The 16826-nt window shown below is 47.8% G+C and overlaps 1 protein-coding gene across 2 annotated transcripts in view; it reads left to right on the top strand.

Moving 5' to 3' along the window:
* Positions 1–16730, top strand: part of LOC147028102 (Wilms tumor protein 1-interacting protein-like) — a 60365-nt gene extending 43635 nt beyond the window's left edge. Inside the window, exons 5-8 of one of the 2 annotated variants that reach the window (XM_085878161.1) lie at positions 12203–12333; positions 12969–13035; positions 13135–13203; positions 15369–16730. In XM_085878161.1, coding sequence (XP_085734287.1) covers positions 12203–12333; positions 12969–13035; positions 13135–13203; positions 15369–15521 — 420 coding nt within the window. In that variant the 3' untranslated portion in view covers positions 15522–16730. The remainder of the gene's footprint in view (positions 1–12202; positions 12334–12968; positions 13036–13134; positions 13204–15368) is intronic. The other variant, XM_085878162.1, reaches the window with a different exon arrangement.
* Positions 16731–16826: the final 96 nt, after the last annotated feature.

Raw genomic sequence — 16826 nt, forward strand, 5'->3', positions numbered from 1 at the left:
TCGCTCTACCGCAAACGGGACGAGGAAGGTGGCACGAGTCACTTTTCACTGAGTTGATGATGTTTATTTGTTTTTATTATTAACCAGAAATAACAAGACTTGGCAAGAAGAGGGATCCGGGGTGATTCGACGGGATGGTGTGGAATCGGGTGTGGGGAAAAACACAGACAATTCCAATGAATATACAGTTCTCAATCCCTCTAAGGCGCCAAGCGCACACACACACACACACACACACACACACACACACACACACACACACACACACACACACACACACACACACACACACACACACACACACACACACACACACACACACACACAAAACGTAGCTATTTCTGGTGGTCAGGCTGGACCGTGGTGTGGACGCAACTGTCCCTGGATCGGCGTCGGACGAGCTGGCCCTGCTCTCGTCAAGGGGGGCAGGAGAAACCGTGGTGCTGTCGACCTCCTGGTCCTGGCCCAAGTCCGCCCACAGCCGCCAGGGAACCAGCTCCGGCGCCAAGCCGCGAGCAGGAGAGGGAGGCAGGTGCGCCCGCCGCCCGACCCCGCACTCCGAGTCAGCAGAACCCCAGAGCCCACCAAAGCGAGGCACGAGGCTCGGCAAGGCTCCCAGACACGATCAAGAACACGATCGATTCAGCACAACAACCAGGACGCTCTCTGCCGCCACAGCTTCCACACCAAAAAAAACCACGATCTTTTTGGTTGTAATCTTCTTCTTCGTCCTTTTCGACCCTGAACAGAACCTTTTTATCCTTCGTCCTCGTCACTCCCAATCGAGCCGTTTATTGGCCCACCGCCATCGCCTTCCGCCAATCGTGATCACGGGGCGGAGCCATCCGCTGCACTGTCCTGTGACGTCACGGCCAGTCTTCAGAGAATACCAAAAGGGGTTTACGCAGACACACTTACCCTATCCCGTGTCCCTATCTAATTACGTGACATTTATCATTTCCCCCTTGAAGAAATGAACATTTACTAGACAACTTATCACCACTGAATTGCTACTTATTACATCGAGATCCTGGTAAACTCGAACAGCATGGCATACCTAATTAAACATCCTAATTACCCTTTGAATGCATACCCCCCCTCAAACGTAACACTGCCCCCTCCTCTGGTACCGCAGCTCCTGCAAGGTATATCACAGGCGCTACCGTACCAGCCTTAACACTTACTGACTCACACCTAATTAACCTAACGAAATAAAGTAGGAGGGGCAATGGGCAGCGAGTCGCAGCTAACTTACCTATCCTGCTTAATGTACTACCCCCTTATGGTCTTATCCTCGCCTAAACAATCATTCGTTTTTTATTTTTTATTTTATTTTATTTCATGAGAGCACTGAGCGAAGTTGCACTCCATCTTCTAGATCATCGCTCTTGCCCAGCACTCTTCCAGTGATCTGGGGAGGGGAAACAAAAGGTTCCACAAAAACACAACACTTATACTTTACATTCCTACTCTAAGCCTTAACGACACTATTCACAGGATTTTTACACTTGACCGCCTCCCCCAGTGGATGCTAATAGACCCAGCGTTACCTGGGGAGCCAATTTTCAAATTTGCTTGCCCCAAAATTATGCGGACATCATGCCCTTGCTGCACATGTCAAGTTGTGCGGGATCGAGTGGGACTCACACATCTTCACAACACTCACACCATGGTCATCATCACATTTCTAGGTCATGGTCCTCATTTTAATCATGCAGGCTGAATCCCGTCGTGGCCGTGGGGTGGGTTACCACAAGATGATGGGGGCATCTCAGGTGCAACCATGCCCACAGGTAAGCTTTAGTCCAACCCGGACGTTTCTCCGCCCCGCTCCCTTTGATTCCCACCCCCCTGGTAGCCATCAGCTCTCATCCCATACAACACACTGGAAGGGGTCTCACTGGCTCCTCTGGCCTTCCTGGGTCGCCAAGGTCCTACCCGCCTTGGTCGCCCAACCAGACCCTCTCCCAGTTGGCTCCAGACACTATCACCATTAGCCACCAGGGGTGAATCTCCTTGAAGGGGGTCGCAATTCCCGCTCACCGTGAACTTCAGCAATCCCTGTGGACAAGCACATCATCCCCACCCACAAAACCCACATGACTCCCCCACCTCATCGGCCTTACATGTGACACCTGCATTTCTAACACTTCACCGACCATGACCTTCCCTGTTACCACACCATGTCCAATAAAAAAAACAATGTGTGCACCATACATTCCACTTCTTCACTTAAAACAACTCACACAGCACTTCTCACCCGATCCACGCACCAGCCATTGGACAGCCACTCGTGCCCGCTTTGTTTCCAATTATCCACTGTCCCGATTGTCACTCTAAAACCCAGCAGAACTTACAAACCCATGCCAATTTTCCCACAATTCATTTTTTTTTTTTTTAAAGGAGGCACTTCGCCACAATCTCACCAGCCGTGCATGGCCCAATATGCTCAGCCCGATCTAGTCTCCCCGACCCCCAACAGTGATCTCCGGACCCGACCTATGAAAGGGCATCTCGGATAGACCTGGCGGTTCAGCAGGAGGATTCACCCTCTCCGAGTCTAAAAGTCTATTGGAGGGTCCCTCCATCGCCGGGTACCGGCAATATCGTTGCATGTGTCCTCTTCGCCCGCACCGGAAACAACTCCCCATAAAAGGCCCCCGTGAGTATCGGTGTAATGTCTCTTCCGGTTCCGGACCCCCTCGGCCATAATTGAATTGCTCTATTGGCTGGGTTGGACCCCGCCGCTTTGGCGCACCAACTACCGAATTACCCCTTATCAAACTTAACAGTTTCTGGCAAATTTCCTGAAACATTTGGGTAATGCCAATTTCTCCCAGCCCCCCTCCCTGATCCTGAATCTCCGCCTGTCGGATCGTCACCGATGGCCTCTCTGGAACCTGACCCGGCCGACTCCACGAGGCCGGCCTGGCCGCGCACTCGGCCGCTCGGTGAACGGTGGGTGGATCCTGTAACTCCACTAGCGCTCGGACCTCAGGGTCAGGAAGAGCAGCTAAAAATTTCTCTAGTGCCAGTCTGTCCCACGCCTCCACTGTAAGGTCCCGATACGCGATCCTGACTGATTGGTAAATGTCCTGTGCCAGCTCCTGCACTGTCTCACCCGGCTTTAATCTGCGGTGCTGGAGCTGGGCCCGCACCAGATCACAGTTTGCCGCGAACCCAAACCGACGGCTCAACGCCTCGCAAATGTGGGAGCTGGTCAACATCCCCTCCGCGATCACGTTTAACACATCTGCGGCTGGTCCCCGCAACGTTGCCACCAAATTCCCTGTACGTTCCTGCTCATTCCACCCGTTTAGTCGGGAAATGCACTCAAATTGTGTCAGAAAAGCTTCAACGCTCCCTGACCCGTCGAAATTTACCAGGGGGATGACTTTTACGGTGGCCCGCTTCTCAGTTTCTCCCTTGTCCAAATCCAGTCCAGGGATCAAACATCCTTGTGGCTGCGTATCCAATTTCGGAGCCCACTGTGGCCAAAGATGTTTTGTGGTGAGGGTCTCATGGGTCAATTTTGCCTCCTGTTCCAAACGTTGAATGGACCGATTCACCTCTTCCCGCAGGATCTTCTGGGCCCGCCCAACCTCCTCCAAGGCTCCGTCGCGAGTTTGTAGCTGCTCCTCAACCAACCCGGACACTCTACTTACAAAAGACGGCTCTACCAGGCCTTTATCCAAGACTTCATCTTGGCTCATAATTTTATCTTGTTCATCCAAACGAGCCTCCAATCCTTTTACCTCCTCCGCCAAATTCATCCCTTGCTTCCTCAGCTCTCCCCACTCTTCAACTTGCAGCTGCATACGAGCATACACACAGGCACGATGACGTTCCAGGCTTTCATCCACTTTATCAACCCGAATGTTCGTTGCATCAATTTTATCTACCAATTTTTTCCGTATATTTTCCCCCTCCAATGTAATTTCTACCTTTGTTTCCTCCAATCTATCCTCGAATTTACTTTGTATTTCTCCCAATTTAACATCCACACACTCCTGCATCTCAGTTTTCATTTTCTCCATCTTTTCCCCCAATTTATCCCTCATTAAATCAATCCGTGCACCCAACTGTACCCCCATTACCCCCAATCGATCCGCCATCTCTGCCCTCTGTGCCGTCATTTCTGCCCTCTGTGTCACGAATTGATTTGCCATTTGTACCGTCATGTCCCCTATTAAACGTTCCAACAGTGTCTGGATCGTCATCGCACCGGTTTCCGGCACTGCCGGCCCCGTTACGGGCGATGAAGCACGGTCCACGCTCGGAATGGGGGAGGTTCCAACCCTACCCCCGTCTCTCCCCTCTTCCCCCGACTCGCTGCCAGACCTGTGGCCTTCCTCCTCAAACATCTGCACATCCGCCATGGTGCAGAAGTCCCGTTTGCCGCCAATTAATTTAAATTTGAAAAATACCGCCAAAATTTTCCCGCGCTCGCGCGCTTTTCTGAAGTAATTTTATATTCCAATTCGTGGCGAGATTTTAATCTTGGTATATTCTCCCGATACCAAATATAATTTAGAGGGGTTCGAACATCCAACACCCTGACACCAATGTGACGTCCACGGGACTTGAACAGTCCCGCCAACGTAGAATGAGCCGAAACGATGGAGGCGGTTTATTTATTTATAACCCAAACATGGCGGTTCTAATCGCTCTACCGCAAACGGGACAAGGAAGGTGGCACGAGTCACTTTTCACTGAGTTGATGATGTTTATTTGTTTTTATTATCAACCAGAAATAACAAGACTCGGCAAGAAGAGGGATCCGGGGCGATTCGACAGGATGGTGTGGGATCGGGCGTGGGGAAAAACACAGACAATTCCAATGAATATACAGTTCTCAATCCCTCTAAGGCGCCAAGCACACACACACACACACACACACACACACACACACACACACACACACACACACACACACACACACACACACACACACACACACACACAAAACGTAGCTATTTCTGGTGGTCAGGCTGGACCGTGGTGTGGACGCAACTGTCCCTGGATCGGCGTCGGACGAGCTGGCCTTGCTCTCGTCAAGGGGGGCAGGAGAAACCGTGGTGCTGTCGACCTCCTGGTCCTGGCCCAAGTCCGCCCACAGCCGCCAGGGAACCAGCTCCGGCGCCAAGCCGCGAGCAGGAGAGGGAGGCAGGTCTGCCCGCCGCCCGACCCCGCACTCCGAGTCAGCAGAACCCCAGAGCCAACCAAAGCGAGGCACGAGGCTCGGCAAGGCTCCCAGACACGATCAAGAACACGATCGATTCAGCACAACAACCAGGACGCTCTCTGCCGCCACAGCTTCCACACCAAAAAAACCACGATCTTTTTGGTTGTAATCTTCTTCTTCTTCCTTTTCGATCCCGAACAGAACCTTTTTATCCTTCGTCCTCGTCACTCCCAATCGAGCCGTTTATTGGCTCACCGCCATCGCCTTCCGCCAATCGTGATCACGGGGCGGAGCCATCCGCTGCACTGTCCTGTGACGTCACGGCCAGTCTTCAGAGAATACCAAAAGGGGTTTACGCAGACACACTTACCCTATCCCGTGTCCCTATCTAATTACGTGACATTTATCATTTCCCCCTTGAAGAAATGAACATTTACTGGACAACTTATCACCACTGAATTGCTACTTATTACATCGAGATCCTGGTAAACTCGAACAGCATGGCATACCTAATTAAACATCCTAATTACCCTTTGAATGCATACCCCCCCCCCCTCAAACGTAACAATATATATTGTTTCAGTTCTGGAGACTGCATCCCTCCAACACCAATGGCAGCCAACATAGAGTGGTAGCCAGTCAGTTATTTCATTAATGTACGTTCAGATAGTCCCTTGCTTCTTGTCTTGTGGGTCAAACGGGACAGTGCGTTGTGTAAATCTCAGTTGAGTCTGATTAAATCTCTGAGCTCATTCCTATTCTTTCTTTTTTCTCTGTTCCTGAGGTAAATCCAAGCAAGGGGTCCTTGCGAGGCCGGCAGGCACTCTGCTCGGACACCCATCTGTAAAATAAATGCAGTGGCGCCCTTCGCTGTGAGAAGGGATCCTTGCGAGGCCGGCAGGCATTGCCCTCGGACACCCACCTGTAAAAACCGCGGAAAACCAACAGCAAACGCCCACGCTGCACGGAACACGTGCAGCCCAGCGGTAACTTCCACCCAAGGGCAGCAGTAGAAGCTCAAAATAAATGCCAGCGCTGCACGGAGGACGTGCAGCGCAACAATAACCCCCCACCCACTGTTCAGGCGACTAGAAGAGTAACCAACACGACTGCGTCGCATCAGGAATGCCGTGCCTAGATCAGAAGGATAACCAACCCAACGGCGCGCTGCAGGAATGCCATGTCGAGGAAATAGAAGGAACAACACACCAAATGCTAACAAATTACAGTATGCACGCGGCGCACTCTTCCTAAATCCAAATTTCCGTTTAATCATTATATCTGTCCTCTTTTCAATCCGAATCTCCATCTAATAATTATATACAATCTCTTCCCTCAATTTATTATCGCACACAGAGCAGGGCACGAATGACACAGATCGGGGTTGGCGCCGAGCACACCACCGCCTTTGATGTAAGACTGCGTGCTTAATGGCGGCAGACCCACTTGCAGTCCCGGGATAATTTATTATTGTACACAGAGCAGGGCACAAAATCCACATCTTGTTCGGGTCTGCATGGGTTTACCATAGCATCTTACCATCGGTCTTCACTGATCACCGCGGCCGTGGGTGTCTCCCGCGGACGGCGAACGTCCTCTCGCCGCTCTGCCCGGCGAGGCTGTAGTCAGGCAGAGGGACGCTGTCCGGCTCGGGCCGCATGGCTTACAGACAGGCAGCGCACCGGTGCTGACCACCGGTCGCCGTGGACGGCCTGGGAGTTCAGTGCAGGGCGATTCTTGTCACGGTGCTCGGAGCGAGACGATTCCGCAGCTTGGAACCATCTGGCCAGAAGTAAAGTGGAGCCACTTCCGGTCATGGCGACCGGCCCGTGTGCTGGCCGGGGCCCAATCAGAGCGCCTGATTCGGATGACACACATTGCTTCGGGTCGTCACCCCCGCCCGTACCACAGGATCTATAAAAGGACAAGTCGCGGGGCGGTCGAGAGTGTCGTTCCTGCGCACCGCTCCTGTCTGCTCATTCCTGTTGGCTCGTCCTGGCCTGGGATTGACAACCCAAAAATTCGCCTGCTGGCTCCGCCCCTTCTTCACCAACTCGCCGCTGGCTCCGTCGCCCTCTCTCTCCATCCACTGGCTTCTGACTCCGCCCAGGGTCCCTCCTTCACGTTTGTCGGTCGCGCCCCATTCCCTGGATCGGCGCTTGGCTGCACGAAGCGCCAGCTGTCAGGGAGGTATCACCCAGTGGAGCATTCTCCCAAAACGTATTGGTGGCGTGGTCAGTCAATCGTGCAAGGTATTGAGAGACTGTTAGCCTCATCTCCTCTCCTTTTTCTTCTCATGAACTCCTCTTCATCGCGGTGCGTGTGTGTGTGTGTGTGTGTGTGTGTGTGTGTGTGTGTGTGTGTGTGTGTGTGTGTGTGTGTGTGTGTGTGTGTGTGTGTGTGTGTGTGTGTGATGGCGCCTGTCCTCGCTTAAGTTAAGATTGCACAATAATTATATTGAGATAACTCTGCTCTGTGTCTGCTTTTGTAAGTTGCTTGTTTATTGTTGCACTACACATTTCTTCCTATTTCTGCTTACATACAACAATAAACTATATTCACTGTGCCACATATCCCTCCTCACCTACCTATTAATAAATCCTTTTGTAGAAATGTTCCCAGCTCGTTTTTGTCTTTTCTTTCATTGATCCAGCATGGATCGTATCCTAACCTCGCCGGTACTTTATTCCCAACGATCCGTTGCTTTCAGCCGGTACGTCCTTGGCAGTGTCGCTCGACTGCATCTGATCCGGTAAAGTGATCCGGTTCGGACAAGGCGTACCGAGGGCGTGTCCTCCGGTAATTAGGTCACATGATTAATTAGGTAACCCGGTTAAACCATAGGGCATAGACAGAGGACCCAAGGTCACATGGTTGAGTTATGGCGTTCACGGTCGGATAGCGACCCACCGCGTCACGGAATTATCCGTGTGCGATGGCCTGCAATTCCCTGGTTGGAACCCGAGATAGCTTCCCCCCCCTCCCCCGGTGGTCTTCTGACCCGACCCCCAGTCCACAACACAATATATATATATATATATATATATATATATATATATATATATATATATATATATATATATATATATATATATATACACAGTAATACCCTGACATACGAGTTTAATTCGTTCTGTGACCGAGCTCGTAACTACGTTTGCTCGTATATCAAAACAATTTTCCCAATTGAAATTAATTAAAATACCATTAATCAGTTCCAGCCCCCCCCCCAAAACACCCTAATTTATTTGTTACGTAGTTTTAAAAATGAGAAATGTATTTATAAATAATAAATAATTAATACAAAACATAATACAAAGATAATAAAATAGAATATAAATAAATAAACGGGTTTTATAAAGTGTATTTACCTTGGAGATGAGACGACCTCGGCTTACGGAAGATTCTGGTGGAGGTGGCGGTGGAGGTGGCGGTGGAGGTGGCGGTGGAGGTGGCGGCGGAGGTGGAGGTGGTGGTGGAGGAGATAGGCAGAGGAGATTTGAAGGTCTCATCACACTTTATCGCTAAACTTAATTGCTACAATTTTTTTTTTACATTTTATTTTTTTATTCCCTTTGCCGTTACACTTAATTGCTACAATTTTTTATAAGTGAGTGGCAGGAGATGCATGAAAAGGCGGGAGATGCGGGTGTTCGCTTGCTTGGCTGCGTGCGTCTCAAAGCTCGCTCCACTCGTAACTCGGATCTAGACTCGTAACACAAAGCAAAAAATCGTAACTCGGAATACTCAATAAGTTAGTGCATTCATATGTCAAGGTATTACTGTATATATATATATATATATATATATATATATATATATATATATATATATATATATATATATATATATATATATATATATATATATATATATATATATATATATATATATATATATACGCGATTCTGGAAACTGCACAGCATGCCTCCAAGGCAATGGCATCCATCATACAGTGGTCCCCAAACAGTTATTTCATTAATATACTTACATTTACACCTTTCCCTCATGTCTAATGGGTCAAATGGGGTGAAGTGCGTTGTGTGGATCTCCTTTAGGTCTGATTATATCTCTATCGTCATTCCAACTCTTTTCCTCTGATTCCTGAAATAAATCCAAGCAGCGGCCGCCTATAAAAACCGCAGCCACACCCTTCACTATAAGAATGCGTCTTCGTGGAGACTAACAAAAGAACTAAACGCCAACGCTGTACAGGACGCACATGGCGCGTTCTTTTCAACCCATTTCTGCATCTAATAATTATATCCGATCCTTTCCTTCAATCCATGACACAGATCAAGGCTGACACCGTGCACACCACCACCAGTGAAGATCTCCACGGGGATAGATAACTGCATGCTCAATGGGGAACCCGCGCGCAGCCTCATGATAATTTATCATCGCTCAGAACGTGGAACAAAAGCACACCTCTTCATTCGGGTCTGCGTGCTGATTACAATGGCATCTTACCATCACATTGTACAAGATGTGCATGGCGTACATCTTTGTTCGGGTCTGCTTGCTGGTTTACGACAGCATCTTACCGTCGATTCTTTGCTCACCACCACGGCCACCAATATCTCCCATGGACGGCAGACATCTCGCACCTCAGCATGTACGCAGCTGCCACCAAGTAAAGGCATGCTGTACGAGACGGATCGCAAGGCGTGCGGACGAAGCGGGCGCATTGATCAGTGCCAATCGCATCGTGCTGGAGGTGCCCGAGTGGGCATGCGGGACCGGCGCGGCTCTCGGCCGGTCTCCGGAGCACGGTCCGGGAGTTCGGTGCAAGGCGACTCGTATCGCGGGGTCCGGAGCGAGACGATTCCGCAGCTTGGACATGTCTTGCCGGATGTAAAGTAAGGCCGCTTCCGGCCATGGCGGCTGAGCCATGTGCTGGCCGGGGCCCAATGGGAGCACCCGATTCGGGTGACGACGCATCGCTTTGGGGCGGCGCCGCACTCTGCACCACAGGGTCTATAAAGGATGGATCGCATAGCCGTCCAGAGTCAGAGTCGTCGTCGTGGTGGTTATGCTCAGCTTCCTTGCCTGATTTTGGATCGGTCTCTGCGTGTGCCTGCTGCCCCCATCTTCTTCTTCTCCACCGACTCACCACTGGCTCCACCCATCCGCCTGACTCCTGCTTTTCTCGGCCTTCTCCACCCACCTGCCTGACTCCGCCTGCTGCACGTCATCTTCTCCACACACTAGTCACTGGCTTCCCCCACCCGCCTGACTCCGCCTGCTGCTGGCACTCCACCCATTCGCTCTTCACTCCGCTTTCTCCACCCATTCGCCGCTGGCTCCAACTGCCGCCCTTTCTCGCACCTAATGGTCTCGCCTTTTCTCGGATCGGTGCACACGCTGTGCCGACATCGTAATCAAGCAGGAGACAATGCGCCAACCCTCGAACTGGGATCGCTCGGCGGAGCGTCCCCCAAAACGTACTGAGGAGCACGGTCGGTCAACCGTGCAAGGTATTACAAGACCGTTAGCCTCATCTCCTCTCCTTTCTTGAGATTAACTACTCTTCATTGGGTTTTGTGTGTGTGTGTGTGTGTGTGTGTGTGTGTGTGTGTGTGTGTGTGTGTGTGTGTGTGTGTGTGTGTGTGTGTGTGTGTGTGTGTGTGTCATGGCACCTGTCCTCACTTAAGTTGAGCGCAGAAGAATTATATCGGGATAAGTCTGCTCTGTGTCTGCTTTCGTAAGTTGCTTGTTTTATTGTCGTACCACACATTTCTTGCTATCCCTGCTTACACACAACAATAAATCTATTCACTGTGCCACATATTTTTTCCTCGCCTGCCTGTAACAAATCCCTATGTAGAAATGTTCTCAGCTCGTTTTTTGTCTTTTCCTTCATTGATCCAGCATGGTCCATATCCTAACCTAGCCGGGACTTTATTCCCAACGATCCGTTCCTTTTAGCCGGTACGCTCCTTGGCAGTGTTGCTCGGCTGCATCTGATCCAGTAAGGTGATCTGGTTCAGACAAGGCGTACCGAGGGCGTGTCCCCCGGTAATTAGGTCAAGTGATTATTTTTCGGTAACTGATATTAGACGGAAGACCCTAAAGTCAGTGGTTGAGTTATTGGCATTCACAGTTGGTTAGCGACCCGCCGCGTCACAGTTATCCGTGTGTGACGGCCTGTGATTCCGTGGAGTCTGGTGGGAACCCGAGATAGTTTCCCCCCCTTGTGGTCTTCTCATACGGACCCCCGGCCGCAACTATATATATCTATATATGTAGATGTGTATGCATTGTGGTGGTTGGAACGTCGCCTCTGGCTAACTCTCAGAGGACTGCGTGTCTTCTCGAGACCAGCAGCGCCGTTTGCAACTCTCAACTCTGGCCGGATCCCCATATTATTCCAAATCTTCATCAATGATCTCACTGACTGGAGTCTTTGCTGATGATTCCACTCTCTGCTGTGACATCTCTCATCCTTCTAACAGACAGGCGCCAGCCTCTTCCCTCTCCTCAGACCTTGACAAAATCACAAACTGGTCAAACACAATTTTGCTTCTGTATCCATATTGTCCACCATTTGTGTTCTCCCTGACCCCTCATCGTTAACTGCATCCCTTGCTTGTCCATCTCCATCTACTTTCTCACTCTGCCCTACTGTTGTTGTTTCCCCGTTCTCCTGCTGTTCCGTCCTGATTTGTTCTGTATCATCACTCTACCACGAGCCTAAACCATGTAATAATAAAAACAAACTATTCCCCAATATTCGTGGCATTTTTCAGGAATGTATCCCCCACGAATAGCAGGGTCTGACTATATATATATATATATATATATATATATATATATATATATATATATATATATATATATATATATTATTTTTTTTTTTTTTTTTTTTGCCCCGAATAAGGGGGAAAAAATTATATATGACTCATGACTATCTTTTAATATCTTTTGGTATTTGCATGAAAATATCTATCAGAGTTTATGTGTTCCCATGAAGACAGGATTCTTGTTGATTAATACTAAAACATTGTGTCTGTGTAGATCCTGCAAGCCCTCGGTAAGGCTTACCATCCAGGATGTTTTCGTTGCTCTGTCTGCAATGACTGCCTCGATGGTGTCCCTTTCACTGTAGATGTGTCGAACAACATCTACTGTGTCCGCGATTACCACAGGTCAGGAAAGGGTCTGGTCAATTGAGTGTGTTGCACTAGGGGTGGCAGAACAGCTCAGTCGTGTGTTCGCCATTCAGCTGCTTATTTTTGGTTTGATTCCTGACAGTGTCGAATCTAACTTTAATAATATGCCCCGATATATATATATATATATATATATATATATATATATATATATATATATATGTATATATATATATATATATATATATATATATATATATATATATATATATATATATATATATATATATATATATATATATATATATATATCCAATCTAATGCAGTACCAACGTTGCATGCCATCTCTCAGATGGGCGTGTAAAGCAATTCTCCCATTTACATTTAGGTTGTGGAAGTTAAAGATGTTATTATCTTTTGAAAAGAGCAGGCGATTGTATGCCAGTACCAATTCTTTGCTTGGGGTTCGCTATAGACAAGAGAGAGTAAAAGAGTTTCCCCCCACAAAGAATTTTGGAAATGTCCCTGCAGTAAGTGCGAGTGGCTGGGCTGTGGACACGATACATGTATGATGGACGGAATGGCCTCCTGTTCAATAAATCAAGTTTCCTTCAAGTTACTAGAAACCGTTGATGCACATAAACATTAACCGTGTGTCTGTTCTTTTCTAGAGCATTTGCTCCAAAATGTGCAGCTTGTGGACAGCCCATATTACCTATTAAGGTAAAGGAAGTCACTGTGAGTTTGAGTGGGTGATGGGAGGATCCTCACATTTCAAATTATACAAAATCTTGAGTAACTGACACGTTCTGAGCATGATGCAAAATGTGACCCCAGGGCTCAGAAGAGACCATCAGAGTAGTCTCCATGGACAAGGATTACCATATTGAGTGCTACCACTGCGAGGTTAGTCCAACTGTTAGTTCCATGACGTTGAATGCTACTACTGTGAATAGAGCTGAGGGTTGTACCTCTTTAAATCAGGCTACAGTGTAAAACATTGAAGGAATATTTTTAACTGTACTATCAGGTACCTGCAGAAATCCCATGTAATTTAAAATGCAACTTCAACAATATTATGCAAAGAACAGTTCCTTGATTAAATAACCCACCTCACACACACACCCACTACCCCAAATCCTCAATTCCCCCCCCCCCGCAAAGCCTCAACTCCACCTCACCCAACTCTCTACCCTCCCCTCTCACTTTCTTCCCGTTCTTCAAAGCAAGAGGGCGTTCTTGCATCATTAAAATGGTGGAATATCTAACTTTCGTTCTCCTCCCCTCTCCACTTTATTATTATGCCATTACAAACTTCAATTACTCCTCTCTCCTCATAACCTGCTTTCCCACCTTCTTCTTTCACCCCATTCACAATTTCGGCAGCGCAAGAACAATTATCCAAACTACCTTCAGGTCCCCATTCACAATCTCGGGAGAAATTCCTTGGAATTGCTACTTTCAAGTGATTCTGACTCGCCTAATTGTGTTAATAAATTATCCTAAATTAATTATATTCTTTGTGAAGCATATATTCTGATTCTGTTGTTACAGAGCACCGGTACTGTCGAAGCAGTTTCTTGGCAAGGGTTATAGATGGTGGTTTGCCATTGCCTTCCCAGCAGTAGTTTAGGGCAGGAATTTGGCCAGGGTGCCGGCGATAGCTGGCCTACTCTTCGAGAAGGACACCGTGGGATCTTTAACGCTCACCAACTAATGCCAGTAGATGGGATGCCCAGCTTATCATCCATCTGAGGGATGGCACACAAATTGACGATTCACCCTGCCTATGAAATACTGGGGTGACAATTTATAGCTGGATCAGGATTCAAACTCAGGCGAGACAGCTTCGAGGCGAGTATGCATACCTCTAGGCTATCTTGACAAATATACACATATACATACATGTACACAACACCGGGTGTAGTGGCGTGCGCCTGTAATCCGGCTACTCGGAGGCTTGGGTTGGAGGATCGCTTGAAGACGGGAGCTCTGCACTGGGCCGCGCTATGAGAGGGTGTAGGGCAGCCCGGAATCATGGTGAAACCCAATCCTTATCCCTGTGTCGTAAGAGGCGACCAGGGTTGCGTCAGGAAGGGCATTCGGCGTAAAACCTATGCCAAATCAGTATGCGGATCATAACGGATGATCCGCTGTGGCGACCCCTAACGGGAGCAGCTGAAAGAAGAACAACAACATACATGTACACGACGTTAAAATGAAATAACGACGAAACGACGTTTACTTCTCAATCTCGCGAGATTGATTCTGTCATCACGCGAGATGTGACAAAGAGACGGACAGACCGATAAGCGTATTTTTATATCGTTGAGCATTCAGTATTCTGTAAACCAGAAAGGCCTGTCTATTTATTATGTACACAAATATGGCCAAAATTTGACCACCTTCTCCACTCCTGTGTGTACCAGCATAAGTCCCCCCTCTCCCCCCACACCCCTTCCCACCACCCTCAGTGTGTATGCACTTAAAAGATGACCTCCAAAACTGACTTTTAATCAAACCACAAGGCAGAAAAAGCTTTTTTCCTTTCTTCTTCTGTGTGGGTATCATCATTTGATGGGATGGGTAGTGGGAGGGGGTGGCTGTGTCTCTGATGCAGTTGCCCTGTATATTAGAGTTGAGATTTGTAATTTATTCAGGGTATCACCGATAACTCGCTCACCAACTCTTTGCAAAGGACACCGTGGGATATTTAAAATCCACCAAAACTAATGCCAGGAGATGGGATGCCTCGGTTAACATCCGTTTGAGGGACGGCACACAAACTGATTTATCGTCTTGCATGATAAACACCTGGGAGACAGTTTCTAACATTAAAACCCAGGCGAGACAGCTCATATCATCGGTGAGTGTGCATACATCTAAGCTATCCTGTCAGCCCTTTCTGCCTTTGGAGAATAAATTCAAATGGCACACACCCTGATGCAGGTGACTTTCCACATTGCTGATGTACTGAGCTATTTTAATTAAAATAATTTTTATGATTGATATTGAAGGAAGACTGCAGATTAATATTTGTGAAAGATTACAGGTTAATATTTGTGTCTCAGGACTGTGGACTACGGCTCAATGACAAGGATGGACATCGATGCTATCCACTGCAAGGCCGTCTTCTCTGTCATGCCTGCCACGTCCAACGTATTGAGCAGAAAACACGTGTTCAACCGTCAAGTACTCAGCATCTCCGTGCCACCGAGTTCTGAGGACTTGTGGGTCTGACGAGTCGCATACATCAAGCAAGATGGTAAATAATGGTGTTTGGTTTGAGGAGCAGAGCTCCCACGTGGTAACCCAAAGCACAAGGGATGATCTTGGAGCTGAGCTCCTGGCCCTAATCTGATGTACTGGGTTACCTTTACCTTTGAGCTTTCATCTATCGCCTATCATTAAACACTCGGTCTCTGCTTCCACTGTCCTACATACAACGGGTCATTTAGAGCACTTTGGGTCCAAGATGTCTCCACATTGTACCCAAGATCCGCTTGCTTGCGTTGATCGCGTAATTTCCCAAGAGCATTGAGTTTCTTTGTTTAATTTATTGCGGGCAATGTGGTAAGTCGTGGTTAAACCATGGCTGCTCGCTTGTGGTTAAACCACCACAGGTGGCTGGGCAGTGACCATAACAAACTGGCTGCAAAGGGCCAGTGGTAGAAAATTGGGTCTTGGGATAGAAATTAACACAGGCAGTAATATTTTTGTTAATTATATTTTGTAACTTAGTTATCATGACAAAAAAGGCCATCAGTTCTATCTACCTATCCTTACCCAGTGTTGGGTTTGCTCAATAGATAGCGCTTGATTATGTGAAGGTTTTTCAATTTGACTGCAGCTCCATTTTAACCCCTTCCTGTGAACCATTTCACAGAGAACCTGCTGCAAGGTTGCACGGTAATTGTGAAAGAGACTTAATAACTGACAATAACATTCCGTATACTCCATTGCTTTTTCACGAAGCTGGCCTATATCTATATGTTCGCACAGTGTGCCGGATGCTGATGTTTCTCTGTTGGAGTGAGCATACACAGGTTAACTTTGTTTTTCTTTTCTTTTTAGCCAAAACTTTGGCAATACAGTGTCTAGCTTAGTGATCATGTAGTCACTGAGGTGCACGTCTTATTCTCCATCCATCACATTTCACTGCTGCGTAGCATTCCTCACCGTGCTGTATCAACCTCTCCCTTGTAAGATTTAAACGGTGTCGTCCGGTTCCATCTGTACACGACGTAACACGTTTGTTATCGATTGGCTGGTACACAAACCCGTCATTCCTGGCACTTGATCTTTGTCATTAATCGCGATTTTGTGTACTCTTTTTACCCTAACAATGTTTCTACAATGTGAAATGCACAGGTATTTTATTACTTGTATAAGTTTTAAAAAAAGAAAAAGGTTTCCACACCATCCAAAGAAAATTGTTCTATTTTATACCTTCTCTTTTATACTGGTCTACTAGGAGATGCTGCTGCATTTATTTAACAAGTAACTTTGCCGGTAGAAAAAGAAAAAGT

The sequence above is a fragment of the Eptatretus burgeri genome, chromosome 4 (genome assembly GCF_056783735.1).
Source record: "Eptatretus burgeri isolate ZD-2024b chromosome 4, Ebu_testis_v1, whole genome shotgun sequence".
Taxonomy (NCBI): Eukaryota; Metazoa; Chordata; class Myxini; order Myxiniformes; family Myxinidae; genus Eptatretus; species Eptatretus burgeri.